The sequence below is a fragment of the Monopterus albus genome, unplaced genomic scaffold (genome assembly GCF_001952655.1).
Source record: "Monopterus albus unplaced genomic scaffold, M_albus_1.0 scaffold77.1, whole genome shotgun sequence".
NCBI classification, from domain to species: Eukaryota; Metazoa; Chordata; class Actinopteri; order Synbranchiformes; family Synbranchidae; genus Monopterus; species Monopterus albus.
This window is the reverse complement of record NW_018127957.1, coordinates 274,733-295,433: the sequence shown is the minus strand read 5'-3', so window position 1 is coordinate 295,433 and position 20,701 is coordinate 274,733. Positions and strand designations below refer to the sequence as shown.

Sequence of the window (20,701 nt, the reverse complement as noted above, 5' to 3'; positions counted from 1 at the left end):
TGTGTGTGTGTCTGGGTGCCGCCATCTTCCCAGGTGTACAGGGATCAGCCATCTTGTCAGGTGAGCTGCTGCTAACTAATTGTGTATTGCTATAACTTCTTCTCTGCGGGCTCACAGCACACACAACAACAGAGGTGAGGGGGTGGTGAGGACACAGTTGTGTGTGTGTGTGTGTGTGTGGCACAGTATGGTGGTGCAGATGCAGTCAGTCCCTCAGTGAGGAAGCCTCCACTGGGACAGACACAGCTGTGGCACGGCATCGGGTTGCTAACGAGCCTTATCACACAGACGCTAGACTAGACACATGCACCAAACTACACACACACATGTACACATGCAGGGAGTCATGCACAAATACACACTCAGACAGTCACAAAATTGAGGTATGCAGTGATATACTGGTGTGTTAAACTCACAATCATACACTCTGATAAACACACATGCACAAAAATGCACACACAGTAATACATTATCTGATAAACATACACCCCAACACACCCAGACACATGCAGCTACATAAACAGTACATATATACCATATATAAACCCAGATGATACACGCTCCAAAACACATGCTCCCTTATGTACTCACATACACGAACAGGCACACCCACATATAAATATGTTTTATGTTTCACACATTACCAGATGCACACACAGCCAACATTACAAGTATGCACAATGTACTGTATAATGCACGTCAACTGTTAATGTAAAAACCTATAATAATCAAATATAATAATAACTCCACTACTGGTGATGTTCATGATTGTACTGATGTTCTTTCACAATATAACTCATTAATCATGACAATGTTGCTCTTATGTTAGTAGTTTCTGCTGTAATTTCCACATACGATGTGTGTAATGTTGTGCTCACTAAGTTAAGATTGCTAAGGAACAATGGGGTCATTGGTGAGAAGAAGTCAGATGGGGCAAGAACAATGAGCAGTCACATGATCAAACAGGCTTTAAACAAAGTTAGTCAAACTGAAGGAGGAAACAAAAGCTGAAAAAGTAGTTTTGCAGGTTACATTTTCCTGCGCAACGAGGAACTATTTCTGATTTTACTTTTGTTCACTTTCAGCTTTACCTCCAAATAAAGTGACTTACATGTGGTGGTGAATCTGCTAGCGTTTAAAGCTCAGCTTGAGTTTCTATCTCTGTCGCTCTAGCACTGTTACTGAGCTTGAAGAATTCCATATAGGTTGGTATAATGTTATAGTTACTGCCACAGGAGGTTGACCTAAACTACAAAAATAACACCCAAGTTAGTAAAGCAGATTCTCTGTTATGTCCGTCTATTCCTTGGCAATTTCTGGAATTAGCTTGACCTCTTCTCACATTTTTTTTTATTTATGTTTGCACATAATTTGCCTAATGCCTGTTTTTGTTTTACTTCAAAACTGCAAATTTATTATTATTATATTAACTTTATGATTTTACTGTATGAATTTGTGACTTAATTACTAGAACTGACTTCAGTGTATGTGACCTAACCATAAAACAAATTGCTTTTCATAAATACTGACACATTTATATACAAAACAGACACGGTTTCCATCACACAGCAGTGCACACCTGAGTGTGTATGCAAATAACACAAAAAACATTTATTTTCTTATTTGTTTTTATTTTACAGTCACCAGATGAGCAGATACATCATTTTAGAAAAAGAAAATGATATTTGCAAAAAAATTATAATACAATTTTGTCAATATAGATTATGTATGAATCAATGAAATGCAGTCAAACTGAAATAGCATTCTGCCTATTTGTCATCAAGGAGACAAAGCAGTGAAGGGTCTGAGCGTTGTCCTAACCAATAAATATAAACTGTACTGTATACAGTATATTATGTATGCTGCACTCAGCCAGGCATGGACGATACCAGGGCAAGTTACTGGTACTCCCTTAATCAGTTCTTGTACATCACTGTGCGACACGCACACACACACACTCTCACACACCCACGAGAAGCTTGACGCACAAGTGCACATAGGCTAGAGAACAAATTACAGTTGGGTTACAACAATGGGCCATCTTGACTCATGAAAAGGAAAGAAGAAAGAAAAAGAAATGTGTATGGAAATACCTGTCATTGTCCTTGATCAGGAGGGAGAAGTGGCTTTCTGGTCAAAGCTCGCTGGCTGGCTGAGTAGCACTTGACATTTGGCCTGATTCAAACAGCCAATTCCACAGAAAGCTACCGAGCTGGAAAATCTCTCCAGGATCGTGCCTACTCATCTAGCTACCTCTCTCCCATTCAGTCACATGCTCTATCTGTCAACCTTACCTTTCTTCTCTCTTGTTCTTGTTCGCTCTATCTTGAGTGGGACAGGTGCCCCCACCCCCACCCCCATCTGCTTCCTTCTGGGAATGAAGAAAATAAAATGCATATGAAAGCTCCTATCCACGATGTTTTGAAACAGGACAGACAACTGCACAATCACAGAACAAGCACAAGAGAAGACAACAATAAAGTAAAGCTATGGCCAGGACATGGTAGGGGACGCTTATAAAAGGGGATGCTTGAAGGACCTGAAGGACGCTGTAAGCACGCCGCTTGCCAGCCACTTTACCTTGTCGCTGGGCACCACCTCACAAAAATCGCCCTCCTTGTGCTTGGTAGGGGAAGAATTATGACTTTGTGCCAATGAAGGAATACACACACTTGCATAAATCATCCATCTTGTTTGGCGGTTAATTACTCTTGTTTACCCTCCGAGTAACCTCGGGATGGGGCGGCACGATAGGAGGGAGCCTGGAAAGAAGAGATAGCACCAAATAGTAATCTGCTGACGCTGTTCATCAGTGTGCAGTCCACAGGAGTAAAAGCACATAGTAGGCCTGAACCTGGGTGCTAGTGAATTAGACAAGGTTGGCTAAGGTCTGAGGATGGCAGCTCCATCAACATCCTGGCTTGACCACAACTGCTCGCTAAGCTGTTCTGGGGTCAGCCGGTGAAGGAGCCATGCTGAGGCAGCCCAGTGTAGGCCAATAGCAGAGCTCCTCAGGATGTACAGCAGGCTCTGATCGTTGCTTATTTCATTATGAGGAAAGCTACATAAATCCACAAAATGGAGAGGAAGAGGCACAGAGGGAATATTTGCATTTCACTTCTCCTATCAGCTCCCCTCAATGCCCCCCTCCCACCCCTCAACTTTCAATCCCTCCGCTATTGAGTGCAGAGTGACTTTAATCATCACTTTCACCAAAACACATTAAGCCAGTGTGTCCGGAGTTGAAGAGGGAGCGAGGGGGTTGAAAAAACACAGAGTGGTGCATTAGATTTGCAATAGCGATGCATCACTCTGGCATTACTTTGGAGATTAAAGAAGGGACATTGCATTTCAGTGGAGTGGTGTTGATGGTTGCTCAGCGGATGCCTGTCCTCCTGCACCAAAATGAACAGGGACTGCCACTGTCCACCAGGGAGAGAAGTCACACTGGCCCTGTAGCTCCCTTTACTTCTTATTCCCTTTTTCTAAAAACCTTCTTTCTTAAATCTCAATGCCTCCCCTGCCTTTTAACCCCAAATCTGAGAGCACCTCTACACTGAAAGATATTTATGCAGCTGTTTGATCATGTTCTCAAGTCAAAAACAACACCTCCTTTGTAGGAAGAGATAATACTGTAGAGTGGATTGCATACATTAAACTTAAGCCAACACACAACATGACTTTGCCTGGTCTTTGTGTTACTGCATCTGTATGAAAGGGTGGGTGTAAAGTGCTTGAGAGCATAGGACAGGCAGAATGAGATAGGGGGGAGTGCATAAAAGCAAAACAAAAAAACTGAAGGGCGTGAAGAAGAGAGGGCGGTAGCAGTGGGCTCTCTGGGGCAGGTTCAATATGGAGTCATAAGATTTTAAAAACAGGGGAGGAGAGAGGAAGGGTAGGATGTGGGGGTGTAGGGAGTCCCGCAGGAAACAAAATGACAATGCGTATTTTGTTCTACAGTCTCAGAGACACAGAATCACAGTCAGTCAGTCCAAGGGTACAGCCCACCAGCAGCCTGGCCCGGTGGGTGAGCTTTCAGGTCATGGTCTATCCAAACCCTTGGGTCTGGGTTCATCCTGGCACCCAGCTCTGGTTGCTGTGTGCCGGTGGAGGGCAAGCAAAGGCCCCTAGGCTCATGCCCATCCCCATGCTCACACCTTGGGACAGAGAGCCGTCGAAGTTGAAATCCATGCTCTCCGTGTCCATAAAGTCATTGAGCAGGATGGAGTCTACATCACAGTCTAGGTTATTAGGGATGTTCTCCATCTCCAGGTTGGCAGCCATTCTACTGTGGGAGTTGTGCTGTTGCCCCTGGTAACCAGCATTCCCCGACTGCTGGTTGTTGTGGAAGTAGCCATGCCAGGAGTCAGTCATACCCTGATGGTGAGCTCCTGAGTAAGGCTGGTGACGGGGATGAGGCGCAGACGCCAGACGGCAGGGGTCCTGGGGGACGTCCATTACAGTGGCGGGGTTGGGTGGCAGGGACGGTGATGTTGGAAGCTGGGATCGGGGCCCATAGTGGTTTGAGGTTTTGAGGCTGTAGGGCTGCAGGATGTCAGTGCTAACCCGGGGGGAGAGGGCCTGTGGGTGAGGCCCACTGTGCATAGGGTTGTGGGGGTTGTGGCTGTGCATGTGGCTCTGGCTGGAGCGAGGGTTGTGTTCATGGCTGGTGTTTACTTTGTTACCATGCTCGTGACTTGCACTATAGTCATGGGGAGGGAGGGGCTTGTGGCTGTGGCTGTAGTCAAGGCTGGCTTGACGTTTGTGACCCTGATTGTGGTTCTGATGGTGGGTTGTGCTCTGGTCATGGACTGAGGCATGGCCATTGTGTAGACTGAGACTGTGAGCATGCTCCTGGCTGTGATCGTGGTTATGATTGTGGCTGTGATTTTGATTGTGACTGTGAATACCATTGGTTCCCTGTGTCATGAGAGTGCGTGTTTCCCGTCCCTGGCCTAGCACTGTGTCTTTGCTGCAGTACGAAGGACCCCCAGTAAGCAGACTCTGCAGGGCATTGTTCTCTGAGTAGCCCCTCAGTGGGTGCTGGAAACTGACTGGCTTGTTCTCCTGGATGGTCTCCATGGGAGTGTGGTGCCGGAGCATGCCCATAGAAGGCTGTCCGTACATGGGCCCGCAGTAGGAACCCTCTGCCTTAGGCCCAGGCACATAGGGATAACCATTGCATTTGATTTGTGGTGGCTGGGGGGCGCCACTCTCATCTAGACTGATAGCCCCAGTCAGGTCGGTCAGCTGGGGCAGCTCCACAGTGGGGCAGTGACCCCCACTACCCAGGGCTGGGGAGCGTGTGCTGGTGGGGCTGGGGTAGAGTCGAGGGGAGGCTGAACAGGACAGCCCACCCTCCTCTGGTTCATCAGCCTCTGTCTCAGCCAAGATCGGGGACAGGCAGCCGCTCAGCGTGGATGCAGAGGAGGAGGTGCGGGAATGGATATCTGTCCAGGTGTCATACTCCTCACCTCCCATGCCCACGCCTCCTTTACCTGCTGGACTGCCATGCTCCGGGGAACCTTGCAATGCAGGTCCACCACCTTGACCTTGTCCCCGTCCTAGACCTATGGCCCCTGCTCTCTTCCGACTGATCCGACCCTTGGTCTTCAGGTAGCGGATGCCATTGTCTATAGAGGCTGCACGCCGTCTAGGTCCCTTTCCCATCTTCCCGCCTTCTGGGTTCAGCATCCACCAGGAACTTTTCCCTGTCCCTTCATTTTGCACCCGGATGAAGCGACTGTGTAGGGACAGATTGTGTCTGATTGAGTTCTGGAACAAAAAAGAAAGATGGGAAAGAGATGGTGGAAGAAGGGGAGTAAAGGGCACAGAAGAGAGAGAGAAAGAAAGAGATAAACATTAACACCCAAGGGAACATTTACAATTAAATTATTTCTTGAAAACACAAAGTCATTTCAAATTATAGCCAAACTATCAAGGCTACACAGCAAGTGAGAGAAAGTATGAATAAAGAGGGAGACAGAGGAGAAAGCAAAGAGGGCAGGGAGAATGAAGGACCAATCGATACCTCCCCTGACCAGCCTCTCCTCTCCACGCGCTCACTGAGTCATAATATGGACATGGGTGCAGCCTCCACATCAAACCATCACCAAGGTTACAGAAATGAATCATACGAGGCAACCCAATCACAGACAGCCCATATCGATTGCAGGCCTCCAAATATGTGAGCCAGAGATCCAGCCAGAGACGAGAAGAAAGGCAGAGAGTGAGAGAAAAGGAGGGGGAGGCATGATTTTGGCAGGAGAAGATGTGGAAGAGCACTAGAATGAAAAAAAGAAACACTCATCCACAGGCTTGAAATAAGAAAGAAGGAAAGTAAATGGGGGGACATGCTCATTTAACCTCTTTTAAAGTCGCGGCACTATTAACATGACTGTAGGCAATGATAGCAAACAGTCCTATTTACAAAGTCCTCCTACGAGTATTGGTGAAGGGGGATGGAAGTGACAACTGGTAGGTAGGTGTGGAGTGGTGGAGTGTGTGTTATGTTTTGTTTTTTCAGGGGGGGTAACATAAGCCTCTCCAAACCCCTGTTTAAGTGCCTGAATGACAGCTGTATAGTTAATCCAGAGCTCCACAGCAGCAACATTTGCAGTCGGTGCCAACCTGGACTGAGTTGATGAGATCTAAGCCTGCCTAAAGCAGAGTTTAGCAGGGATACACATCATCACATTATCTCAGTTGGCCAAGTTAGTCTAAGCACAGCATGTTCGTCCAAATCTTTCCTGCTTGTGTCATTATTCACACTCTCTCCAGCTTTCCTTCCTTCTTCTTTCCCTCTTTTTTACCTTCTTTTTCTTGTGAATCAACAACCCCCCCCAAAACCCCAGCCTCCACCCTCTACCCCATGCACGTAATCACACACTTTTCTTTTTCCTCTCTGGAGATATCTATCTATTTCTGCCTTGTTTATTACCTGCACATAGCTCACAATCTCTGTCTCCTGATATCTCGAGCCATTCTCTATCTTCATTCACTCCCCGCCTCCTGTTCAATTTTCCTGCTCTCAGCCCCATTCATCTCCCTCTCTGTCCCAGCATCTCTTGATCACAACATTGCTCATTCTCTCCCTCTCACCTTACACAACTTCTATCCTCCCCCCTCTCCCATCTTTCATTCATCCATTCACACTGAAAGCTGAGCAAAATATCGAAAACAAATAGCAGGAGATGCAAATCTGTGTTCAGTAGGGGGGCCAGCTTACATTTCACCCTTCAACGCAATCCATACAGTCAGCATATGTACCCCCTCCAATCTGGCAGCATACAGAGCTGCATGGCTGCAAAACTGACATCCAGCTAAAAGAGGTGACGGCTCTTTGTTGTTGCAGCATCTTATGAAAAGCACAGCATCCAGAACAGCAGGTAATAGGTTTCTCGCAAAATGTTTACAGGGGGAATTCAGCTTTAAGTGGGTTTCAAATCAGTCTTGTATCCTACCTACCACTATTCTCATTCACACAGCAAAGCCCCCTCCACATGCACTCATCCCCTCAGCATTACTCCTAACAAGTAATTTCATCACATCCTCCACTCAAATCACATTGCTTTGACTAGAGTCTCTTCACAAATGTGGAAATTAGATAGAAGAGATTTATGGGGGGGGGATTTGGGGGTTCTGTTGTTCAAAACACCAGGTTGGCAAAATTGAACAAACTCAACGCTCGATGACGAATTAGACTGAAGGCACTTCTCCACCACAGTACGCTACAGCGAGCAGACTTAATCAAAGCCAAATTGAACGATGACGGCGTGTGAAAGAGGCCACCGGTGGAGGCGCCCCGCATCAGGTGATCTCAGAGCGGCGCCCTGACAGGTTCCTCCACAACGTGACAGCTCTGGCTGGGCGTCACCATGGCAACAGAGTAAACCAAAAGAGGGAGAAATGAAGAGAGGGGAGGTGATGGTGGGAAGGAGGGGAGGCGGCTGATGCTGTTTGATGCTGCAGGCAACTCCAAACAGCCTTTTATCTGAGTCTGTCAGATTCCTGCTTCCAATCCACAGGGGAGGCTCAATCACCAGTAGTCCCAGCACCTCACTACCTGTACCAAGCTATGATTAGCAGTCGAGTGTGCGTGTGTGTGTGGAGAGAGAGAGAGCTTCTGTACAACTACCAGCGTAACAATTATACCACCAGTATTCTTCATTCACCTGCTTATACATTCTAAAACACTATAATGTGGCAGCTCTCTAAATTGTCTTCTGTATTTAATAAGATTGAACTGACATTCTTTAGAGGCTTAGAGGAGCATTTTTGTACTGAAACTGCTAATGGTGAAAATTTGGTCCTGGCACTCAACATCTAATGTTACAGTTTATATGTCCAAATATTTCTGACTGACAGTCCAAGTGTTTGAACACAGGAGAGCAATAAAGGTCCAATAGACCATCAACAATTTAGCAAAAGACAAATGGAATTGTAAGAGGCCTCTAGAGTTCTTTAAACCTGACACACAAACAAGTGACCGACATCAGGTTATGGACACCCAGTGCACAATTTATCCAAAATAAAATTACATTAATCTTAACTGTGTTGAGAAACGCATGCAGAGGATATGTTTAATTTCTTCTTTCTAAGATTAGTTACTAACTTAAAACCATTCACCAATCATTGTGCTATGTACTCCAAAACACGCTGGTCAACTCTCTGTATGTGTCATTTGAGTTGTTGGTACATTTTTATTCGTAAAGCCATTGTGTATAAATTTTCTCCATAGTGTTGCAGACTTATTTCATGGAGCTCCTCATCCTTTAATACTCTTAGAGCACAACGTACATATTTGTTCAGACACAGATGGGAAAAAGCCTTTATCTTCTCTGCCCCATCCACTTATAATAGATTGCAAAGAGAAATTTTGTGTATGATCACTTTGGACGGTGTAGTTTGTGGCATTGTTGAACTGTATTGCCATATACTGAGAGGTGTTTCAATTCCATTTATATCAGTAAGGACATGCTGAATAACAGGGACACCTTTCTCAAATCATTCTACCAATAGCAAGCTAATACACATTATTAAATCAAGTTTGGAGTGGTACTGCTCTGACTCTGTTTAATAGATAGAACAAATAATGTTCCTTGCCATAACCCATTTCTTGTAATGTAAGTTGCATCTTGCAGCAAAACACCATCTTCCCATTCCCACCAAGTCATTCTTGGCTTATTTAAGGTATTATGGGTAAATTTAATTGGTGTTTCAGCTTCATTTATATGCTGGCATCAGTGGTGTCCTGTCTCTGTGCTGTTGACCCTATAAACCCACCAAAATGAGTACAAATTGTTTTGTTGTTGTTGTTTTGTTTTAATGGCGGATACAGTAAGTTACCTCAGATCAAACTGATTCTTGGCTTCTTTTTCTGTGTCGCAAGAAAATTAACAGCATCAGTCATTTCAGTAAATGTCCAAAAATATCAGATCTTTTTCAAGTGACAAACTGCATTTGTATGAATTATGGTGCTGCTTGAATATGTCAACATATTGTTGGACACTGAGACCTCCTACCTCCTACACATTCCCTCCTTCAGACAGCCAGTGTGGGTAGTTATTATTTAACCCTTATCATCAAATGTTCCAAACGTTTAATAAAGTAGCTTTTCCCACAAGTTCTCCAACCTAGACAACAATATACTGCATGTCCTTTGTAGCTACCTATACTGTATATAGTCCATAGTACCCTTCCAGTGGCCTACATACCAAGCCTGCTGTCACAGTAACAGTCAATAGCTCCAAACAACTGTTCCATCAAGTGTACCAGACCTTCTTCATCATGGAAATGATCATAAACATGATTACATAACTTGGGTTTTGGCACAAAAACAACTTGGTCAGGTTTAGTGAAAGTTAGTGGTGTGTGATAAAATGACCTTTGTCATCATGGTTACAATATTAAACACATGGCTAAGGTTGTGGAATGGTCATCAATGTTTCACACTGGAATCAAACACCAATCCCCTTTTGATAAAGTCCTGTGTTTTCTGACCCATCCACCATCCCAACCTCCTCCTAACACAAACTTTATTCCTTATGTATTACATCACCTAACTTCCTCCTTTGCTTGTCTCACCTATCTTTAACACGATACTGTTGTTCATAATAACCTGCTGGCAAAAAAAGTGGGGAAAGTGGAACCTGTCACTACAGCTGAAGAAACAATTAGCCTACCTGTCTGCAGCATCAGCTAGTAAAGATACTGCATACTGAGAGCAGAGGTACACATGCAGTGGGAGCCAGACTTAATCAAAACACAGCTGACCCAGACTTGTATGGAACAGGTCCCTGGCAAATGCAACAGTAAGGACAAAACCATACCAAGAAAACAAAATGAAAAAATGATAGAACCTCTTTATTATTACTTTAATGATCTGGAGACCATTGTGCATCCAGTAAATCATCATGACTGTGTTTCAGAACTGGACCATCACATGCAGTGGAAAGGAGAAAAGTCTCCAGGTTATTATTGCAATCAAAGGCCATATACCAGGAGACATGAGCCGCCAAAGTGGAGGCGCTGAACACTTCAATCCTCTGGCATAGCCTTTGGTTGGAAAGAAGCCTGCACCCTCAGGCCTCCACGGCAAACAGCTACCAGTCCCTGGCTCACTGTATATACTGACTTGTCAAAGAGACTGATTCTTAAGTGGAGAAACCTGTTCCCCCAGCTCTCAGCCTTTTGCCTTTCTGATAGTGCTTGAGGAGATGAACTGTTGCAATGAGAACAGTGACTGGATCTGTCCTCACATCCATCCAGTCCATCTACGGGGAACACACTGCACTGTATCCAGCTCCACTACTGTACATTACACACAAATAGTGACTGCGTTTGACCCCAACACACTGCTGCCTTCACTGAGTCAGGGGATCCCCTGACTCACTGGCTAGCTAATGGCCCGTGGACACACAGATCTCTCTACACACAGTATTCTTTTTTTTTCTTTCCAAAATGCCAGGCAACAATTTATGACTAGTTTGAATATACTGGTCAGTGTAGAGTATGATTGTAAATACTAACAGTGGCAGGGCAGTATGAGTTTGAACTACTGTACATTGCACTGCATTACAAACATTTTAGTATAGTAACTATAAAATACGATGTGGACCATAGTTAGCACCAAAGTTAATTCTAGACCTTGGTAATTGTTTGACCACACAATCCTAACTCAAAGTGTAGAAAATGAATATTGTTGTCATATATTTTGTGTTGATAGGTGAAGATTTAAGCTATCAAAAAAAGAGATACAGGACTGTATTTTCGGGAAATTGGAGGTGGAGGACTAAGGGATAGTCTGGGTGATGTATTTGTGGGTGTTCTTCGTTATAAGGAGGTCACAGGCACACAGATATTGAGTGATAAAGAATGGCAGCTAGAGTTTACATTTTAGGCTTTAGTCAGCATGACGTGTTCTTTCAACTGTCCTGATGGTAAAAGATGGACCGGATCTGTTTCATAGGACCATCAAAAAAACATTTTCTAAGATAAAAGTCTTAGAAATGTTTTTCCAGAGGTTTTAATCATTTAGCATGGTCTTCATCCAGAGGCAGAGTTTGTGCAGTTGTCAAAGAACTGGATCTCTTAACGTATAAGTTATAACTAGCCTAAAAGCTCACGCTTGATTATAAAAATTAAAATGTTATCTGCGAGAAGCCTCACATAAAATGAAATAAGTGGAGTTGAAGTTATTGGTTGGGTTGGGATTGTATTGTTACTGTAGACTAAAATATAAAGTTTCTGCTGTGGTTTAAATGGATTTGGTGGTAGTTCTCACATGCCTCCTTCTCTAAATGGTTTGTTTTTTTAAATGTATTCTCATGAAATACTCCAACAGTTTAAACCTGTGCTAACACAGAGCTGGGGACTGGCATCATCGGGGATGCTTTTCAGACTTTGGGAACCTCCTCCCAGAATCACAGCTGTTTTTAACACTTTCCATGATGAGTAAACAAAAATTCATGTGTAAAACCGGTGAAGTGTGCCTTTATCATACTCCTCTTGGCATTCCAAACTAAACACACAGGACAGGGACAGAAAAGCGAGAACATCTGTACAACCGAATTCAGCCCAGTACACTAGACATTCAAGAAATACATCTTTTGTTTCAGATTGTATTTAAACTGTGCCCGACTAAGAGAGGTTGATTTCCCTCTATGACTGTGGATTACATTATGCTGGGAATTGTTATTATTTTGTCCACCTCATGTACCTAGATTTTATGAAGACCGTGTCTCAAAAAGGCTTTTAAATGTCAGGAACTGTGCGTTCTCTTCAGCATGACACCATGTGCCCACATCCTCATTTCACCATAACAATAACATAGACATGGCTCATTTTCTTGATTATTATTATTTTCAACCCCCTTGTCCCTTTTTTATTCTGTGTTAGCTAGCTAACGCTAATTACATCTATTGCAAATTATCCAGTTTCTGTTGCATAGCAACAAGAAGGATGTAACCCATTGCACCCTTTTCCCTCTTACTGTCTCTCTAGCAAGTCTTTCAATGGACCTTTGTGTCTGAGTGGAGAAAAGTCTCCACATTCATTCTACACAACTAATATTAAGAAATATCTGAACCTTATCATAACACAGAGGGAAAACGGTTTCCACACCTCACTGCATATTTCAGTCCAGGCAATACTGTACACATGCACAACACATACAAACAAATTCCACCACATATATTTCACAATATGACACATGTTCATCTTGCTGTGAACATACACACAGACATACACATTTCCCCCAACCCCACCCCAAACTGACAATCATACTTAATCCCTCTCCAGCCTGAGTAATCCCTGACAATCCCAGGCTAATCCTGCTTAATTCTGGGCACTCCTCAGCTGGGTTTCACCCTGAAACCACAGAGACAAGGTGGGGATTGGTCAGATCATGGCCACTGAGGGTTGGCATGGCATTGATTGACTTATATGGTTGGACAGTTATTGGGTGACCAAGACAAACATCAACAGGTTTTGTCTTCAAAATATGCCCTCATTGACCCTTTGCATGTCACATCACAGCCTTACTGTTGTCACCGCTACTGGTAGCAAACATGTTTTTCACCAGAGTCCTGAGTGTTAGAAAGGGTCTGTTTACCAGCTCAGGTTCTCACATGCTAACAAACAGGCTAGCTAAAATAAAAACATGCAGCAGGATATACAGTAGGAGCTGTTCTTGTGCTGTAAGGGGCTTCTGAGAACTCAGACTCTATTCAATCAGCTCTACCTATAGAGGCTCCTAGCTCAGTTCTTCTTAGCAGCTATTGATCCAGATTCCAAAATGAAGCACTTAAGATGCCTTGATCAAGCTGCTCCTTAATCTAGCTTTAAGGAGATTGAGGCCTTTTCACCCTGTGTCTCAGATGGACTTACTTTGGCACAGGGGTACGGTGGCAGTCAGACTACACTTCACTATCACAGCCTTGTTTTGGGTTTCATAGCCTCTTTAAGCTCCTTTGGTGCAGAGCAGGCAGCAGAAACACTTTTACTCTTGCCATTTTGAAAAAAAAAAGCTGTCAATATACACAAAGCCAAGAGTATTAATTAAGCAATATGTCACTGACAGTGGTGGGATGGGGATGCTTTGTTAAAAACGAGCAGGCTTTTGGTGTTCGTAGGCTCAACTGTGTGTGCCTGTTCAATTGAGTTTACACATGGAAACTGCAGGATATGTGTGTTCGAGTCGTTGGTATACTCATGAGAGTGTGAAAGCAGAAGCAAAAAGGGAAACTGATTTACCCTCTGCTGCAGCTCTGTCAGCAGCAAGACAGGGAACAGGTTGCAGAGGAGTTCTGCCCATGGACATTTTTATAGGCTGCTTTTACCTCTCTATCCTCACAGGAAAGAAGTCTCTTGGAAGAAAATTTTTAACGGACTCAATAGAACATCATGTAGAGGATTTTATAGCACTTTCTGCTTCACATTTTAAGGAGCCCACCTCTAATTTATGACACATTGCACGGCACTTTCAAGAGGATGGTTTGTTTTAAATTCCACGCGGTGCTCCATCACATATGGTCCGGCACTATCCCGCTGAGTGTTGTGGTGATTGTTCTACACCGCCTTGTTGAGAAGTAGTGGGACTAGGCAAAGCCGTTTTCTTCTCTTGCTCAACCATTATTTATTAATCCATTTCACACAGCCAGGAGTCATTATGCACGGTCCTGTCAATGGGTATCTCTCTATGCCACGCATTTATTTGATAATAAGCAGGAGAAGGGGAGAAGATAAAAGCGCTGACTGCGTTCATTGTGGAGTGTTTTCTGCAGGCGGGGAGACTTAAATGAGAGCAGCCAAGCTCTGTGTGGGAATGGGTCTCGTCTGCTAAGCCTGTCTGGAGGCAATCGATGGAAATTAGTCAACGCTAAAGATTCACTTCCTGTGACTGATGTCACAGGCAGCGCTTGTCTCTTTGAAGGGAAATAAAGAAGTGGGAGGCTGAGGGATTAATGGGTTTAGAGAAGGTGTGAGTATGCCGGGTTTGGGTGGGGGCTAAGCTGGGAAAAAAGATGCCATTCTTTTGGTGGATTGGGGAAAATAATAAGTCAGACCAACAAGAGGAATGCAGTGTAGCAAGGAACATTTAAGGGACACAATAACTTAGTTGTGTATACAGCCAGCAACCGCATACCAATCAGTTACAACAAAGATGTGCAATCACTCTTTTATAACAGTGGTGGCACCGCTACCTTTAAAACATGATGACAGACACAGTATAGAAAGTAGCCTTAACAATAACTGAAATACTTTCTTTTAAAAATGTTTAACTTATTGTACTAAATGCATCATAAGATGACTCTTTAGCCATGTACCACACAGCAGGACATCTAACAGCAGTGTAAGCAGCCACTTCATAAGACTCTCCGTTATATTATACTGAATGTAAAAAACATTATTGTGAACACATAAAGAACACCTTGAGAACAAGGCTGGAAGACTTGAACAGAACAACAAAACCTCATCAATAAAAAAATCTTTGAGGAATCCTCATTTACTGTTAAGTATGAATGACAGTGTTTGCAGCACCAGTTTCAGTTGCACACTGGCAGTAGGTGTGACAATATGATCAGAGTTAGTGTCTGATTCTGCCTCCTGAAAGGTGCACCAGTTAGCTTCTCCTCAAAGTACAGCTGAGGGACTAGAGCCAGCCCTCAGGCAACAGAAGGCCTTTCACTGGCCCTTACTCCCTGTGGAGCTCCACAAGCTTGGGGCGGGAAGGGGGGGACAGAGAAACAAGGCAGACAGGGAGAGAAAAGACGGGTGGAGAAACAAGGAGCCAGGCATCCTCTGGGGCAAACTTAAGAAAGGCAGACGGGAAGAGAGCCGGAGGGGTCAGGGGCGGACAGCAAGCCCAATCCCCAGTGGAATGCCCTCTAATTGGAGATGCTGGCCTGTCGAGGCCACGGATGGACATAAGGAGTCAAGTGAAGGCACAGAGCCCGGGGGCAGGAGAACAGGGCAGATAAAAATATCTGAAAGCATCTGAAAGCGGGGCAGGGGATCGGAAAATCCTACCTGCATGCCAGAAATGCCCAGTTCTCAGGCCACGAACAGCTCTGTGAAACCTGATGGATCCAGAGAGGACAGGAGTCCTTCCTTCCTGTTGGCCTTCCTAACATCACCATCTCCAGGACAGAAGGAACACCACTATGTCTTGCTAGAAGAAGTACTGTTTAGTCAATTTGCTGGGTAGGAAGGATGGAAAGGTTTAGGAAAGGTTTTATGAACAAAGGATTTCCCTTCTACCTCTTGTCTTTTTGATTTTTATAAGTGTGAAGTTTCTCTGCTTTGTATTTTCAACCTTCTTTGGTAAAAACCTACAAGTTATCTGCCAAATTAACCAATTACTGCTCCTACAGTATGCAATGTAAAAAAGGTATGTTACTGTAGCTCATGTTATGAACTGTGCTGAGAGTTCAAAGAACATTATTACTTTTCCAGCTATTATGAACTAAAATGTTTGCCCCCATTGTTCACCTATGTTGTTTTGTTATTGGTTTTTTACCTAGAAAGCAACTTCACAAGTAAAAAGGGTGGCAAATGAGTCAAACAGCTACCAATCTTATTTGCTAGCTTCTAACTTTGTGAGCTAGCTTAATAGCTAATTTAAAAAAGAAACATGGTTCCACTTATTCTTAGTTTGAACAGCTAATTAGCAAATTTTAATTAAGCAGGGCCCATTTAATATTATAACTAACCATATTCTCGACAAATTTGATGCAGCCAGGTTCTGATGCACTGCTTATAAAAATGACTGTAAATAAACTTTAAAAACAAAACAAATACAAATAAACTCTTCAGTTACAGTAACAAGAGTGAATGTACTTTGTCATCTCGCCCTTTGACTCACAATTATAAAAGGAGTCACCTCCACGGCTGTGATATCTATCCTCCCCCTGGGAACTTTCACACGCCAGGTGGAGCATCGTGGCACCTATGGGAGCCAAAGGAGAAGCTGAGAAACAGCCCTGATCACACCTGCCATCAGGTCTCAGGGGAGCACTACCCACCTCAACACTCAGCTGTCACATCCATTCACACACAGCGCTGTACAACACCTTCAACAAATGCATCGAACCACAGTCAGAAGCTGATACACTGGCAAAAACACAGGGTGAGATGTTCTGAATGGCGCATTAATAAAAACCAACAACAGCTAGACTCTTGAGGAACTGGAGAGATAGGCACATCCTCACAAACATTGCATGACTTTTGAGGGAATAACAACCATCTCTTGTGTTTAAATAATGAGTTCAACCTTTGGCCTTTTATCCATATCTTGAGAGGTTTCCAGACAGAACACTGGAGGCTTGAATGAATAACAGACTCCTGAAGAAGAGGTCATCAACTTTTCTTAAGTGTGTGTACCTCAGGTTAGTTTGATTTATTCCAAAGTAGCAGTGAAAAGCCACTTCATCATGACCATGACTATTCAAAACTTTGTACTGAATATTCATTGCTGTTTGAAAAGGGAGGTATTGTTGAATATTCAGAACTTGAGCACCTTTGCTCCCATACCATTGCTTGATTAAAGTATTGCACTACCAACGTGAATTTCCTACTTCAACAGGGAGCATCATCAGTCTGTCAGACTAAAATTCCAATGAGTTTCACATTATTCTTTCCATCTGATGTTGTGTTCATCAGTTACCTGATTTCTATTTGCTTTTTTATTATCATTTTCATAATAATTGAAGACATATACTGCTTTAAAAGGTCCTGTAAGTACATGCCATTTAGAGTCTTACGGGTCATTGTAGTGATTCCTTCTGTCCATAGTGGTTGTGGAAAAAAACCATTAACTGTAGACTCTCTATCTCTTATTCAATCCAAAAATACTTTTTAATGTTCATCAAAAGGCAATACAAAGCTATAGCAGTCTGCAGTTGCCAGACTGAGTGAATATTTTTCAGAGTTACAGTTCTCTTAGAATCTTTGTTTTCCTGGACTGTATTAACTTGCTATGCTGACACTGAAGCCTTGTGTTAGCTTCGTCTGAACTTCAGCATGTATTTTTGCACTGGATGATGACTGTGGTCTTTGTATCCTACCATTTACAGAATAATCACTCCCTTCAATACGAGGTTTCAGCAGTCAGAGCTAACATGGTAGTTTCCTTACACTGTGTGTTTTTCAGACAGTATTTCCTGAGCTACATATGGCAAGGGGCTAATGGTATTTGAATGGAGATTTGCTGCAGGGACAAAACACTAGAAATATACAATTTGGCTAACTGACTCTAGTGCTGCTTCATATTAGCTTCACCTGGACATTAGTAGGCATTTTTTCATGGAATGAGGACTGAATTTTGTCCACAATTTAAAAGACTATTAACACTCTGCAGAGGCATTTCATGGTCAGTTCATGGTCAGTACAGTGGAAATGGAGACCTGAATGACAACTCATGCTTGTCATCATTTTTCTACAAACCCCAATTCCACTGAAGTTATGTGAAGTTATATTATGAAGTGTAAAATATGACAACGCAAACCCCAGACTGTTGAGCAACTGAAGTCATACATCAAGCAAGAATGGGAAAGAATTCCACCTACAAAGCTTCAACAGTTAGTGTCCTCAGTTCCCAAACACTTAAGTGTTGTTAAAAGGAAAGGTGATGTAACACAGTGGTAAAAATACCCCTGTCCCAGATTTCTCTGGATTCTCTGAAACCTTTGATGATATTATGGACTGTAAATGATGAAATACCTAAATTCCTTGCAATTGTACATTGAGAAACATTGTTCTTAAGCTGTTGGACTATTTGCTCATGCAGTTGTTCACAATGTGGTGAACTGTGCCCCATCCTTGCTTGTGAATGACTGAGCCTTTTGGGATGCTCCTTTTATACCCAATCATGATGCTCACCTGTTTCCAATAAACCTGTTCACCTGTGGAATGTTCCAAACAGGCATTTTTTGAGCAATAGTCAACTTTCCCAGTCTTTTGTTGCCCCTGTCCCAGCTCTTTTGAAACGTGTTGCAGGCATCAAATTCAAAATGAGTGAATATTTGCAAAAAACAATTAAATTTATCAGTCTGAACATTAAATATCTTGTCTTTGTGGTGTATTCAATTAAATATGGGTCAAAAAGGATTTGCAAGTCAATGTATTCTGTTTTTATTTATGTTTTACACAATGTCCTAACTGCATTCGAATTGGGGTTTGTAATTATCCATATTTCCATAGTTATTTCCCAGGTTCTGGTTCAGGAGGATGATTCTTAATCCTACTTTCTGTACAAAGCTTTGACTAGCAAAGTTAAGACAGCCAGCAATGAGCACAACACCAGACCTATTTCAACTGAAACTGCGGGCCACAACTCAGAGATTTGGAACCAGGCTGGAATACAGTCCACTCCAAACCTTCATAAACTGTCATGGTTCAGTATATCACTGGACTCCTCATCATGCTATCAAAACAAAATGAATACACATATCTGTTTGGATCATGTTTCACTGCAATTTGGGTGGTGTCTCTGTTCATAATGGATCATCATCAGTTTCATCTTTAATTGTTTCTCTGTAACCTGATGCCTGCTTTTGTGCTCATACTCAAAAACCAAAGCTGGACAGGAATAGTAATGATAGCTAATTTCTGGGAGTTATACACACATATTCCCCACAATAGCTACTTCACAGTATCGTTTGATTCAATTAGGCCATTATTTATTTGGCCAGCTTTGGAAACACTCCTCAAAAGCTCGAGAACTGGACTGAGGATTGATTTTTTTCCTAGACAATAATTTTGCCAATTCACACTATCACACTTTTTGAGGACTCAAATTTTCTTTTAAGAGAAACATGTCTGTCATCGGATGTGGACTTAAAAGACACTTTCATCTATGTGTGTTGCCTGTCATTATTCCAGGACAAAGCTGTACATTTCATTTAGTGCAATCTGGGAAAATGAGTTCAACTGACAAGAGAAGAGAAGAGAAGACATGAGGGGAAAGTGCTGGCCTATACATATGTGCAAGCCATTAATTTAACATAACTTCTAATCCTCTGTTATTAACTGACATCACAACAGAAGACAAACCCCACTCTGACACTGGGCATGTCACCCTCACAAAGACACATAAGCACACACACTAAGACCAGAACACACACACACACACACATCTCGTGCTTCGCTAGCATGGCATGCTGGGCTGGTTCATTACTACAATGCCAAGCTACTAGTTGCTAAGGAGACCTGAGGGAGAGGGAGGGTTCCTGTTGCCATAGCAGCAAGCTTGCATCCTGCCAACTGTCTTCCCCCATGAGACCTGACCATCGTAGACAGAGAAAGAAAGAGATGGGGAGGAAAAGTGAAGGCAGAACAGAGCGCGGACTGAAGGGCTGGAGGGGGATATTTGATTTGATTTGATTTGATTTATTCTTTCAAACATGTAAAGACAGTTGATATGTCAACACACATAATTTTACACATATCCAACAAATGCTAATCCAATATCAATGTGCTTATACCTAGTACATGCTTGAATGGAGTAGGAAGAAGTCAGACTTATCCAGTCCTACCCCATGACATCATCTTACAAGAAGGATCTAATGGTACTTACTGATCTCTGGTCAGGTTCAGGTGATGAGCCCTTCTCTGCAATTCTTCTCCTGTAAGACAGAGTCCAGAATTATTTCTGAAAAACAGTTGCTATTTTTAAAAACATATCATCATGTTTAATGTTAATATCATAAAGCACAGACCACACAATTCCTCCTGAACTCCACATTTTTAAAACCTAAATTCCTTAGATTTCTCTAGATCTTACAGTGATACTTCTCTGTCAGCAACAAAGTGCATTTAAATTACGATTTTACTACATATCATCTCATAATACTGAGGAATAGTGAGAGTGATGAGTACATGAACTTATTCTTCAGGTGGCACAACAAAATCCATTGCGACCAACATTGGGGTTTGCTAAATCTACTGTATGGCAACTGTGTCAAGTTTCACTTTTCTGTAGTATATGAAACAAGATCTGAAATTCATTCATATGACTCAAGTGCCTATTTTGAGACGTACTGAATCGAAGAGTAATATATGATGTGTCGCTACCTCCTTGCTAACAGGGCACTCATCTCCTCCATGAGCCCTCCTCCTCCAGGCAGAGGGCCGTTGCCTCTGGCTTCAGATTTGGCCCCTCCAGCCCCTGGCATGGCTGCTGCCAGAGCGGCCGCCGCCT

General features: G+C 43.0%; 1 protein-coding gene across 1 annotated transcript in view; it reads right to left on the bottom strand.

The window, feature by feature from the left end:
* Nucleotides 1-1,647: 1,647 nt before the first annotated feature.
* Nucleotides 1,648-20,701, bottom strand: part of foxo6b (forkhead box O6 b) — a 48,878-nt gene continuing 29,824 nt past the window's right edge. Inside the window, 1 exon segment of the mRNA XM_020606415.1 lies at nt 1,648-5,775. Within this exon segment, the coding sequence (XP_020462071.1) occupies nt 4,072-5,775 (1,704 nt within the window). The 3' untranslated portion in view covers nt 1,648-4,071.